General features: G+C 39.8%; 1 protein-coding gene across 2 annotated transcripts in view; it reads right to left on the reverse strand.

The window, feature by feature from the left end:
* Positions 1-14117, reverse strand: part of snap25a (synaptosome associated protein 25a) — a 35403-nt gene that overhangs the window by 13329 nt on the left and 7957 nt on the right. For both annotated transcript variants that reach the window (XM_018694730.2, XM_018694729.2), the window contains exons 2-4: positions 6876-7019; positions 5179-5220; positions 256-304 (exon numbers count right to left, since the gene is read on the reverse strand). In XM_018694730.2, the coding sequence (XP_018550246.1) occupies positions 256-304; positions 5179-5220; positions 6876-6947 (163 nt within the window). In that variant the 5' untranslated portion in view covers positions 6948-7019. The remainder of the gene's footprint in view (positions 1-255; positions 305-5178; positions 5221-6875; positions 7020-14117) is intronic.

The following is a 14117-nucleotide window of genomic DNA, read 5'->3' on the forward strand; positions in this document are numbered from 1 at the left end:
CAAATGAAAACAAGCAAGTGCATATGAAACAATTCATCCATTCACAAGTGTTTTGGTATCATAAACTTAACAGCAATATTGCTATCAACACATAATGTTGTCACTTGTGGTGCAGCTGGTATGTGAATATAATCATAACGTAATGCTTCTTCTAAATACAGAATCATTATACCAGCTTTGTTGGCTGTAAATAGCTTAGTTATTAATATCCATGTGTCGTAACTAAACTCACCATCGCCCCCCCTGCAGACTTACCTCCCTGCTCGTCCAGCATAACCAAAGTCCTGATGCCGGCATCTTTGCTCTACTCCCCAAGGACAGGCAGGTGGGGGTGTGAGGGGTAAAGGGAGGAGGGAAAAACAAAATGAAATAGAGGTCAGTAATGAGGCCACAACAGCTTAGGGAATCACTGTCTACTGAATAATATGTGCTGTCGTAAGCTATTTCCACTTGACATTCTCTTTTTTCACTTTTCACAGTTTGTGGTCTAGCATTGGAAAACTACCCCTCCCTGCTCTGTCTCTTTTTTTTATTCTTTTGCTAATAAATTCTTCTAATGCCATAAAACACTTTGATGAGACAATTAAACATGTAGATAGCAGAGGGAGGGCAGCTGAAACGTTCTCTGCGTGCCTTTAAATTAACAATGGCAACAAGGCGAGAGACTCAGCAGGCCATATTGCTCCTTCACAGCAGAAGACTGACACACGACATGATTAAAGGAATAATTTGACATTTTGGAACGCTTATTTGCTTTCTTGCTGAGAGTAAGATGAGAAAATTGATGCCGCTTTCATGTCTGTTCACCTAATAAGAAACTAGATGCAGCAGGTGGTTAGCTTGGAAATGGGAAAACAGCTAGCTAGACAGTAGCCTAACCAAGAAGCAGTTGCATCACATAACTCCCTGTTGTTTTTAGATGTTGTAGTTTCTGTTTGGATTAAATAAATAAGAAATATCATATTAATTATTGAGTTTTAGAAGTACAAGTTGGATATCATTTTTATCTTTGGAGAGAGCCAGGCTAGCTCTGTCCTTGTTTCTAGACTTTATGCTAAGCTGCCTCTCCTGGCTTTAACTTCATATTTAGTGAATGGATATGAGATTGGTATAATCTGTTGGTCCCGCTGATGATCCTTTTGAGCGACACTCATGGTAAGATAAAGGTCTAACATTTTCTCAAAAAAGCCAAGCAGCATCTGCTTTAACATTGTGATACCCGGGGATCCATTTGTTGATGTTCCTGTCTTTCTGGAGGAACAAATAAAAAAAAATTCTGCTCCCCCAACATCAGCATGTAGGCTGTTATTGATTGGAAGGAGCAAAGGTCATTTAGCTATCAGGCCTAAGCAGGAAACACAGAAATAGCCCCCAGGAGATTAACAATAATAATGCTGACAGCAATGGAGAGTTCTCATTAAAATGAGAACCCTGTCATGGTATTGCCTTGTACAAATGACGTAATTGATAACAAAGGATCCCAGCAAGAGTCAGCAGCTGTTCAACCTTTGGACCATGCAGTAGTATTGCTTGTAAACTATAAGTAAGACCATTTTTTTCCCTCCAAACTCAAAATGGGGTTGTCTGTTTTCCTTCAGCTTTAAGAGTTCCATTTTAATTCCTCCCTGACTGTGAAACATCTGAACAGCTGAGCCTGCATGAGTATTCAGTAAAGCTATTAGTCACTGATAGGCTGGGTTGGCTACAGGTTTTGATGCTGGTAAAAAGAGCGTGAGGAGGAGGATAGCGACACTGGCTTATATGATACTCTTCTTCCTCCCTGCTTCTTAGAAATGCAGCACCGCTGCACTAAGATGTGGCACCTGGCGCGGCCTGATAGGCATAAATACAGTGTGACAGCGTACATAGTCACACACATACACACCATTACCCACACATCCCCCCTGCCTCCTCAGCAGATTGGGAGGAAAGCTACATTGATGTTTGAGAGGTGAGAGGGGCGCAATTGTTTGTAATCCTGCACGCCTGTGTCCAAGAGAAATTTAAGGTAGTCAAAATGTGTCCCTTGGGAAACTCCAAGGACACTCCCATGATCCCATACAGGACCAGAGAAGGATCAGTGAAGCTTTATACATTTATACATCCTGCAGAAGACCTGCAGAAGATTTTCATACATCTGAAACTGTAGGATTTTTGCTTTTATTGTTCTATGGACCCATGAGATGTGTCCTTAAAATGTCTAAACTGAGCTGAACTGATAGGAGACCTCTTTCAGAGTGGTAAATCCATATATTTGTATATATGCTCTATATTTCTGTTCTGATCCTTGCTTTTCAAAACTGTTAGCACTGCAACTGGCAAAAGAAAAACAATAAAATAGTAATAGTAAATAGTACTATTACTATTAGTAATAGTAAAACAATTTTCCAGCTATTTTTTCAGCAACTATTTGCTATCATTGATTTGCATTATTTAGAAGATTTTAGACAAAATACAAATTGAAATATGTTTCTTAAAATTCCTTTCTATGTAATAGCCTTGCAGTAAAAAGCAAGCTAACTTGTTAGCACTGCACCTAATTTAGCAACAGTAGTTACCACACTGACTCCATCATGAAGATAAACAGTTTTACAGCTGAGTGACTTCAAGTGACCATGTAGGACCTAATCAAATAAGTGCTTCCACTGTAACGGGTGAAAGAATTTTAATCAATAAAAAACTAAACTTAACTCAAAAATAAAAAATAAAAAGCATAGTATATGGTTTTCTGGTTGTGATATTATTGATAAGGTGCTATTGTTATTATATATTACCACACATCTCTGTTTCGATTTCGATTTCGAATTTCGATTAACAGAAATCCTGAATGAGTTGTGATAATGGCATATAAAAGTACCAAAGCAATTTGGTAATGAAACCACATTAACGCATGGCTCACAAAATCACTAAACTGATGACTGTCTTCCTCATTTCCTCCATTTTCTCACCCAGTGATGTGTTCAGTTGGGGCTGACTATTGCTGTCTCCATTCTGAGATTTTTCCTGCTTTCACTCTGCATATCTTTCAGACCCCAGAGGCTCCCTTCTTTCATTTTCTCCCTTCCTCTATTTTTCTGACCACCAATTAAACTGAAGGAGCTGTAAATGTCCTCCTCTCTCTCCTCCTCTGTCTCTCTCCTTCAGCACCTCCCTGAATGCTCTGTAGTCATATGGGTGGAGCTGCATGGTGAGATACTGTATGTTGACTGATGATCAATATGACCTTGAGATCTGCACCAGGAGCTTGTCAGACACCCCTTCCCCCAGCTGTCTGTGCCTTTTCTCTCCCTGTATCCTTCACCCTCCCATTTATTTCCTCCTTCCGTCTGTCTTCTCGTCGGTGTATCACTCTCAGGCTCTCTGTTTCTCTTTCTCCTCGTCTTTCACCCTCCGTTTATTACAGTATCATTTATTGGCATGAATGTTACATGAGCAAATAAAAATGTGTGTGTATCCCCTCTCTCTGACGTTAGTTCATTTCCTATAATGTGCTATTCACGCCATCACTCAGTTGACTCATGGTTTCCTCAGTCCTGCCTGACAGGACTAATGGATTCAGGCACTTAGAACAGAACAATACTGCATACATTAAAGCTAACTCTGGAATTTGGATTCAGTAGTGTCAGAAATCAGCGACCAAAGACGTGTGTCAGCAAGTCAACATGCTGACAAAAGCAAAAAATATTTTTCTTGGCTAGAAAATGCTATTGTGAATTGAGACAGAAACTATTTAAATCTCAACAGACTAGAGATAATTCCAGATCCAAAAAAATATATATTTTCTTCCGAAGAGTTAGATAAAAAGGTCGATACCACTCTCATGTCTATCCATTATCCATGAAGCTAGAGCCAGGAGAAGGTTAGCTTATCCAAAGATGAAGCAGGGGGAAACAGTTAACTGGAAACTGCACAGTGAAGAAACAGTATGGTACATAATTCCTGTCAAACCACAACATTTTTCACTCTTTGGCTTTTCTACAGATTAAACAGATGGGACATAATGTGTTACTGTTGGGCTTTAAAATCTGTTGGTAGGTGGATTTAAAAAAAAAAACAAAAACCTCTGGACAGAGAAGGTGAATTGTTTTTCCAGTCTTTTTGCTGAGCTAATGGTTTCCTGACTCCAGTTTCATATTCAATGTCTCCTCACTTAGCTCAAGAAAGTAAATAAGTGTATTTCCCAAAAATACTGAACTATGTGTTAGCAGAGAGCCTGTCAGAGAGTCAGAGAGTAAAGTCAGTCACTGACTTGACATTTTCCCAAATCAGTGTGGGACATAATGTTACAGCACAAAAAAAAAAAAGTTCTCAGTCTTGCCATACCAGTCGACTTACATTTTAACTACTTCCAAATTCCCTGGTAGGTGCAGCCATGTATCTGGTGATAACAAGATTCTCACTGTCCTTACTGTACAAGGACACAGTCTGCTCTGGTCTTGTAAGACAACCTACAGTACTGTCCTCCTCTATTATGTGTGTTGCTACAGTGTCACACTCTGCACCTCCATCAAGCAGTTACTGTTAACTGCTGTAATGTTCTTTGTTGAACACAGAGAATAATATGGACATTGTGTAACACTGTCTCAGTAATGCTGCCTCCAGTAAAAATGTACAACGTACAAATTTAGTGTAATTTGTAAATTGCAAAGAATCTTGTCTATAAAGTGTGATTAGTTCTCAATCAGGGACCCAAAATCCCAACTCTGCATGAGTTATGAACATTTGTTTTAACTATACTAATTTTGTGTGCCTGTTGTTTGGGTTGGAGTCACTCCTTCTTTGCCAAAGTGCTGAAATGAAAATTTCAATAACAGTAGTAAAATGATAAGACAGGAACAAAATGAAATCTCCTCGCAGCTGCAATATTCAAACTACTAAGACTGTAAGAATTTAATAGGCTGCTGCAGTTTTTCCTTTTCAAAAGTTAATTCCCTGATTATACCCACGACTCAGCACAGTAAATTTTTTCTCCTGCAGTTTTCCTGATAGAATATATATCAGTCTGTCCTGTGCAGAACAACTTTACCCAGATGACAGACTTCCAGCGTCACAACGTTCATTTGCTATTCTTGCTGTGTCATATTTTGTCTTCGGTTTTATTACTTTGATAATAAACTGTAAATTAAACTTTTACACCAACACGGAGCCATAATTTAAAGTGTTATGGGTTTTTCTTACCTCTTCCACCAGCTGCAGCATGCGACGAGTGCTCTCCAGTGACTGTGGACAAATAAAAGATATGATTAGTTTCCATTTGAGATTGCAGGGCACATTCAGACAGCTACAGTCATCATTAGAGGAACGTTTTTATGAGCACTGTTGCGTTTAGAGTGAATAGGGGAAAAAAAAGCAAATAAACCTACACCAATCCTATATCTGTGTATGCTTATTGAATTGAGCATAAGTGAGCATGTATCACACAAAGTGGCGTCAATTTGAACAATCAGTGGGACACGAAGAGGATCAATATTTGACGTTTATTGACATGGACTCAACATGAACTCACAGAGACAGACTGTCTGCACCTGTGCTTGATTTCTAAGATGTTTATTTTCACTCTAGCCATCACCTAAGTGCTTTCTGTATGTGGTTTTGTACAGTTTTAAGTGCTTTAAGGCATATTTGAGATCAAGTAACTCACCAACAATTTACTCAAGAAAAAAGCAGCTCTGCCAATAAAAGTAACTACTTTCATGTAAAAAAGCATTCCTTGACACCCGCCCCCCCTCGATCCCCCTCCATGGCTATTATTAGCCTGGGTAGTGATAGATATGTAGCTGCACGTTCCAATTCCCTCTCTAACAAACATGAGGCTGCAGAGCACAGCTTGCTAGCTGGAGCAGCTCAGCAGGGATGGTGCTCTGTGATATCTCGCCCTTCTTACAATGACACAGCTTCGCCTCGCTGTGCTCGCTGCGAGTGCAGGCGATCTCCTGCAGCGGTGGGGGCTGAAGAAAGGGGGGTTGGGTGATGATAGGAATGGGGCACAGCCTTGATTTGAGCGGCCATTTTTGATGTAGCCAGTCTTCTTTCTGCCCTTTTCAGCTCATCTGTCTCTTTCATCTTTCCTTTGTTTTAGCAGTTTTCCTTATTTTCATCTGTAGTCAAGTCACCAAAATACAGTTGCATCTGTAAATTAGAGCTCGTCCTCACATTCTTTGATCTGAAACATCAGCTGTTGTCCTCTGTTTGGATCTGAGAGCTCATGTAAGTCAGTGCAACAGAGGCGAAATCTGTTATTCTGACACCGCCATTTTGTGCATGCCCTATGTTCACGCATGTGTGCGTGTGAGTGTTTAATATTCTGCTCAGCTGTGCCAGTGTGAGTCATATGTGAAGCTGGAGGGGTGTAGGCCGATCTGCCCTGGGCCATGACTGAGACCTTCTCTCTCGCTTCCTCTCATTCTGACTTCTGAGCAAACACACATACACACATTCAGAAGCTGTGGCACATTCCATTCCAAATTTTGCACATTTTACACACATTTGTGTCTTGAACATGCAAATACGTATCGGACACACACACACACACACACACACACAAATGCAAACAGCCTCAGACCAAGGCAGACAATAACACACTGCTGTATAATTTCTATTATTATGCATTCAAGGACTATATCTGCAACTGTTGAGGTTATGCCATGAAACATCCCTCACACTATGAGAATACAGTTATAACTAAGGCTTTTGTTTTTATATTAGTTTATACCTATATGCAAAAACTATATTTACCCTACATATTCATCATCCAATGTTTAAAATGATGCACTGTACTCGGTCGGGTCTCTGTGAGTCGGTGTATGTACGTGCCATCATGTCTGTGCAGCATCATAAATCAAACAACCGTGATGCAGCGAGTGTTCTGTTCTTACCTCATCGGCAAGCTGGTCGGCGCGTTGCTGCATGTCTGACAGCTCATTGCGCATGTCCGCGTCATCTGCCATGTCTGCTGGATGTGGGGGGTGGAGAGGGTCTCCAACAGGGAAGAGAAGATCCTAATGGGAATCCGGGGAGGGCTGGAAGAGAGACAAAATATGAGAGGAAAAAAACGGCTTTTAGGATAGGTAGCTGGATGTTGCAGTGGAAACAGTTGAGTCCACTGAGGCAAGTTGGATAAAGAATGAACGTGTACCAGTGATCACATGCAGGATTCAATCCCACAACATCATACTTGCATGCTCTTCTCTCTGAACCTCTCTGAGCTCTCTGAACAATCAGTACCAGTAAATGGAGGATTAGACAGAAGCACCAGTGGCAGCATTTGAATGGAGACTAAGACAGCCCAGTGTTGACTGAAAATTTAAAGGATTAGCCACAAAGGCTTATTTAGGGTTGCTAATTGCTTTATGACTTATTCAAGACAACCTCAGACTAATTCAACAGCAATTTATTCCTGTTCGTAGGTTCTATACATCCATCATCGGGCATATGTACAGTCAAGATGCCCTTGAGCAAGGTGACAAACGGTTCCATAACCACTTGTATTAAGTCTGGACAACCACAGGAGCTGAAAGCCAAAGGTACAAAATGTGAAACGTAATCCACAGAGGCAAGAAGAAAAAAGAGAGAGCAAAAAAATGTGGCATGCAACAAATGAGCCAAATGAAATTGGATCATATTCATAAAAGTCATACAATAAAACAAATAAAACCAAGGGGCAGCCAAGTGGGAGCTGCTGTCTCCCAAGTCTCTGTTTACTGTTGCAGGCGGTATAATGGAGGATTAAGAAGCTCTTGCTGCAGCACTGTTTGTTTGTTGGGGAGTGAATGGGAAGGGAAAAGGCGAATGATGTTTGCAGAGGAATGCCAGTCTCAGACAGACAGGGTTCACTGGGATTTTGGAGGATTAGCTACAGAAAGACATAAACAGCCTGTTAGCTCTGTAGCTGTGATCCTTCCCTACCCTCTGTGGGTCACGAGAGGCTAGTATCACCAGCCGCACAGTGGGGCATCTGCAGATGTAGGATTATTGGGAGCTAACTCTAAAGATGATCGTGAAACAACTTGTCATGTGTCAGATGAGTTAGAGATTATCAGTGGATATGTCTACAAGACATCTTTACAAACATGCATCCAAGTTTAACTTGACAAATTATTGAAACCTCTTAAGAGTCAAATATGATTCCTTTCCACAGTTTTCTGGCTGAGAGGAAGTCCTTCTCCAATAATGACCTTTAATACCCAGGGGGAAATAATGATGAATCACTGGATATTGGGTTGTATGGGAGGAGCGACACATTTTTTATGCATATCATCCTTTTAACACACTTTTAACACTGAATGACTGAATTATGACAGGGTCATTAGTAGTGCCAATCCCAATGAGAATCAACACCAAACTGCAGCGCTACAAAATTTCTCTTTTGGCCCATTGTTTTGGACTGTCATGGGTCTCATCCCCAAATGTAAAATCGAACCTAGAACCTACTTTTTAGTTAGTTCAGAAAAGGAAACCAGGCTAGCTTATTGTGCTTTTATGTACTTCTCCAGTAACTTTTCTTCTGCTGTATCTATGTCTGTATGTGTAGACTGAGGTTACTGGTAGAAGAGTAAATGCATTGCTTGTAAGGATACTGGGGAGGAAGAACACACTGTGAAGTATCTTTAGACCATTGTTTCTTGTCAGTAAAAATATCAAAGCACTACAAAAAAATTAAATGGAAAACTAAATTCAAAAGCTAGATGTCAGGTTAACACTGACCGAGGACATGGTGATAGTCTGCGTTTCTTGTTGGACAGACCGCTTCGCCCACCTGGACATGTCTCATGACTGAGCGAGCGGTCTGGTTGATATTCTGCCTCAGAGGTCCTGATGTACCCTCTGTGTTTGCTCCATCCACTTGTGTTTCCAGAGATGTTCACAACATCACACAATCACAGCATCCACATATGCAGGATATGAAGGCATTTTTTACAGCCATATCACGCAGCACACCATGGTCCGCATCATTAAAGCCTCCCTGGATGGTATATAGATCCATCTGCATTCATCTCGGTGGATGAAGTCAGGCATGTTGATCACTTCTGTAGATCAACAGCTGTATCATAATGATTCAATCCTGCACTGTACAGACTTCTTTTGATTGTAGTATTTTTTGTGGCCAGTATTGCAGATACAACTTGTATGTTTGAATGAGAAACAGTTATATTTATGCATCACATTCCATCTTTCTCTGCTCTGATGTCTCATATTTTTCTTCCTCCCTCTTTTCCTCTCGCTCTCCTGCATCATTTCACAACAGCAGCAGCCATGTTGGGTTATATAAACCTCCGACCGGACTGTGCTGTGCCAATGCTTCATGTCTGAATTGAGTCAAAAACACTCCTCGGAATGAGAGAGGGAGAGAGAGGGCAGCATCGCCTGCCTGTCCAGTTATGTAACTAAATTCAGGCAATTAAGTTTTAACAGGCCACACTGACCTTTTACTTTACGTCTCAATTACAAGCTTCACATTTTGTATCTTAGCTGCCCTTAGCACTGCCTGCTTCAGCAGTGGAATGAGTCATTAGAGCAGATACAAGAAACTGGTGGAGTAAGTATTATGTAAGAAAATGCTTTTATAATCAATGCATTCATCTGTGTGCATGTTTCTGGGATCAGATTATATTACAAGAAAACTGACTACTGTTTTTTAATCTAATAATAACACAGGTGAAGACAGATCATATTAAACACTAATACTGTGTAGTGAAACATTTACAGTAATTAGTGGGACCAGGTCAGTGAGTTCAGTAGTTCTTCATTAGAGAAATGATCGAGAAAAATATGGATTTATAGGAATTTGATTAAAGTGGGGACAAAATATTCCAAACTAAAAGTTCACTTACTTAACCTGGAGCTTTTTACTGTATCCCACAGTCACCCTCAGTGAATGGCTGAGGTTCTGTAAGTAGGTAATGGGATGACACTTGAGTAGGGTTCATTTGGTGAAGAAGAAGCTGATAAAGCTGATAATATGTCTTTGGTTTTTGTATCTATTGTTGCTACCTGTAAACTAATGAATTCTGTCTGATCAACACACAAAAGGTAAGATATTAGGGGCTGGACTAATTCTGACTCTTTCTTCAGACCAATCAGTGCAACATTGTTTATCACTGATCCTGTAAAGCAATATCAGCAACAAGGTATTCATACGCTGATGTAGAGATAGAGCAGATAGAGATCGCCTGAAAGAGTTAAATACCTTTGAGAGATATCATTACAAGAATCAAACTGATGACCTTTGAGTTACAGAATTTTTCACCAGCTGGCTGCCCTGTCATCCACAAAGTGCTCTCTCTCAATGGACACCAATTTGTCTGGAGAATCCCCTCTGATTAAATGTTGGGCAGCACATCTGAAAAATATTTCACTTTTAATTACTCACAGTGAGTCCTTTATCTGTCAGCAGTTTGGATGATGATAATAAACTTCTGACAGGACAAATCAGGAATCTTAATCTGGTTGAAGGAGGGCCTCTAGTGTGCACATACTATATTCATTATAACATCCTCCTCCTAATATAATATATTTTGCACACTAAAGCTGCAACAGATTAAAGTTTTTTGTATTTTACGAATGTAATGTGCTATACACTGGTGGTAATTAGGGACTACTACACCACCCACTCAAATAAGTGATAGCTTTGCATATGAAACTACATCACTTAATTTTATGAGTAACAGCAATTGTAATCACTCTTGTAATCAGACCACAGTAATCCAGTTGTATGTAATCCTATCCAGACTAATATACTGCATGTTGCTTTCCATTTATCAGTATAAGGAATGCTATAGACGCTGACTGAATGCTTTAGGTAATTAACACAGAGAAATATCACCAAACATCTGCCATACAGGTGGCTCAATAGGTCCTCCTTCCATTTGTTAACACGCAGGATTTTCAGGGAAACAAGAAGGAAATCAGTAACAACCTTAATCCTGTGTATCCCCATTGATAATTTTAAACAAATCCACCTTTGTATGTCTGCTGCTGTGTGTTGACACACACCCACACGTCCTTTGCCCCTGAGTTTCTGTCACCTTGTCATCATGTGTTACCCTGATGCTGACATTTATGGCAGGTAACGGTAAGCACTGTGACCTTTTGTCCTGAAGTAAACAGTGAGGTAATAAAGAATGGGAACAGGAAATCTCAAAGGGAAAAAAATCATGCTCAAAGTTATTAAAATCACACAACTAGGCTGCAGCACGGTGCACTAAACACACAAACACAGTATGTACCGCCCTGTATATGCAGACGTATACACACACTTTATTACATCCATGTTCATGTTGCCCCGAGGACTGTGGCAGAGTGAGGTTTGCTGATTAGGAGCATGATTTAATTTATGGCACTAGAAAAGGCTCTGTAATATATAACTGTGTGGCAGTTATCACAGGATTCAAGGCGATTACTGGAATAAGGCTGGACACTGCACAGTCATCAGCAGTATTTTAAATAACTGGTTGAGCAATAAAACATGGCTGATACCTGCATTTATGTTCTTTGCTACACTCTCTGTAGCAAAAAAAAAAAAAAAACCTTCCATGAATTTTTGATAGACATCCATGGTTCTAGCTCTCTGTCCATCTATCCATCCATCACCCTGTTTACTACCACAGTGTGACACTTCAGTGTAATAGTCATGGGAACAATAACAAAAGATATGAAGATGCCCTTATTTCCATTCCCTGCACATTCCCTCCCAGAGGATGGCATATTTCATACTCTGTCCAATCACATTCTACCTGGAGAAGATTACCAGCCCCCACCAGCTGCTCCACCTCAACACTTGCTCATTTCTTTGCCTGCTATTGCCTTTAATATCTCTCATGTCCTCTCTCTGCTTTCAAACGCCTTTTTTCTTTCTCTTTCCTCTGTAAAACCTGGAAGTGACTACACCTGCAACCACTAGATTCAGTCACCTAGGCAAAGTGTATCAATAAGACTTTGACTGAATCATTTATTAAGTTTGACAAATACTGTGCTGCAGTATAGTATATGATCCACAGTTAAAACAAGTCATGTTCTATCAATATATGCATGACATGATGCTGAAAATCAAAGCTCCTTTTTCCTTTTTACAATGCAATTGGAAATGGAAATGGAAAAAGTGACTAAATGGGGGCTAGTTCTGAGGATTTTATTCTGTTATTGCTACAAAACAAACCTTTTTAGGGCCTATTTTTGTCTGACCAAGACAGACATATTGATATGAGACAGAATAATGCCATGTGGGTTAGACACTGTAGAGCTTTGTTACGCCTTGTGGCAAGAGAGACAAAAGATCTTTGTTTTTCATGCACATAGAGTTAGATGTGTGTTTCTCTCTCCTCTGCTCTAAATATGTATGAATGTGTGTGTGCATGCTGGCTGCCATTTTGTTTGCTTTCCAGTTTTAATTTCAGATGCTCCATCTCTGCCATCAAACATTTTTCTTCATCTCTCTGATGGGTTGAATCTATCTGTTGTATGTTTCACAATACATTAATAATTGTGAAACATCACTTGAGTGTGACTGATACAGTTTGGCAGTTTTTAAAAATATCTCTCAATCTGACAGGGATGAAAGAGTGCATCCTTTTTGTGTGTTTTGATTCTGCTCTGTTTTACCAGTTCATGAAACGCTCACATTCAGAGCTAGATTAATACTGTGTTCAAACTGCAGTAACTGGAAATAAAGGTCATCTTCAGGCCTGGCAGTTTAAAACTAGCCATCTGGCCACACTTAGCAAAGTAGTGATAAAAGATTGGTATGAATTGCCCTTGTAAAAATAAATCTGGTTTAAGTAAAAGGACTAAATTGTGAAGGTTATTATAGTGCCTCTCTTGGTACGGCTGTTATCGCTCCTTACAGAGGACTGCAGGAACAAAAGCACTGAACTGAATGGATCGAGTGGGCGTTCCTTTTGAAATTGACATAGCTGAATTACCATTTGGCTACAGATGACATTGTAAATATAAAATGATATCTAATGCTGTAAAAAATTCTGGCAGACATTTTACGGCTTAAAAGAACAATAAATTATTCTGTGCCCTAAAATGCTTCCTCAATCTGAAAGCCCTTTTGTTTGGATGTTTCAACATTATAAGCATGACAATAAGATGACACTACCCTTCCAGGAACTGCAGCGAGCCTGAATAATAACAACGGTGATGTAACATTACTCAACAAACCCAAGTGTCACTACAGCTGCAGCTCTCTCTCACACAGAAGAGCTAACATTAAGTGCTGAAGCGACATCCCAGTGGCCCGCTCAGAAAGAATGCTATGCATTATTGACCTGAAGAGTCCAAGACCCCATCACTTATTCATCTGGCCCCACTGTAACCATTCACATCTCAGAAACACATGGCTAAAGAGCAGGAGGTAGAGGATCATAACGGTGCAGGCTAGAACTTCAAAAACTGTTGAGTCGGCCAGTCAAATGTTAGCAAATGTAAGCATGCTAACACATTAAATTAAGATGGTGCTAAACATTACACCAGCTACACATCAGCATGTTAGTATTGTCACTGTGTTTATGTTAGCATACTGAAACTAGCATTTAGCTAAAAGCACTGCTGTACATAAGTAGAGCCTCACAGAGCTGCTAGCATGGTTATAAATACTTAAGTACTGAAATACACTTATTTAAACTACTTTTTAAATTACAGTTAGTTCCTTGTGCTCACTTAAACAAGCTTTTATACAAATGCCCCCCCCAAAAAAAAAAAAAAAAATCACTGGTACTAGCTTTTTATATCTGAATATTTGCGGAGTATCTTTAACTTCTATGATATTAAACTGGATATCTTTGGAATTTGGACTGTAAGTCAGACAAATGGAGTTTTCCTATGATTTTCTGATGTTTCATGGACCAAATTATCCATCCATCCATTATCTATATCGCTTATCCCTTTAATGGTTGTGGGGCAGCTGTTTAAAAATTCTGATTACAAAGACCATATAAGGCATCACTAAGTTATAATAAGAAGAAAAAGAAAACAGAAAAAATTGCTTCTATGTGGACAGAGCAATATTGATTTTTATAATATACTGCCTAGAAATGATCTGAAATAAACAGTAGGAATTCACTCATACAGGCTGAGGAGTAATCATGAGTCCTTGCTGTGAGGCTGCCTTTGGCATT

The sequence above is a fragment of the Lates calcarifer genome, linkage group LG7_1 (genome assembly GCF_001640805.2).
Source record: "Lates calcarifer isolate ASB-BC8 linkage group LG7_1, TLL_Latcal_v3, whole genome shotgun sequence".
NCBI classification, from domain to species: Eukaryota; Metazoa; Chordata; class Actinopteri; family Centropomidae; genus Lates; species Lates calcarifer.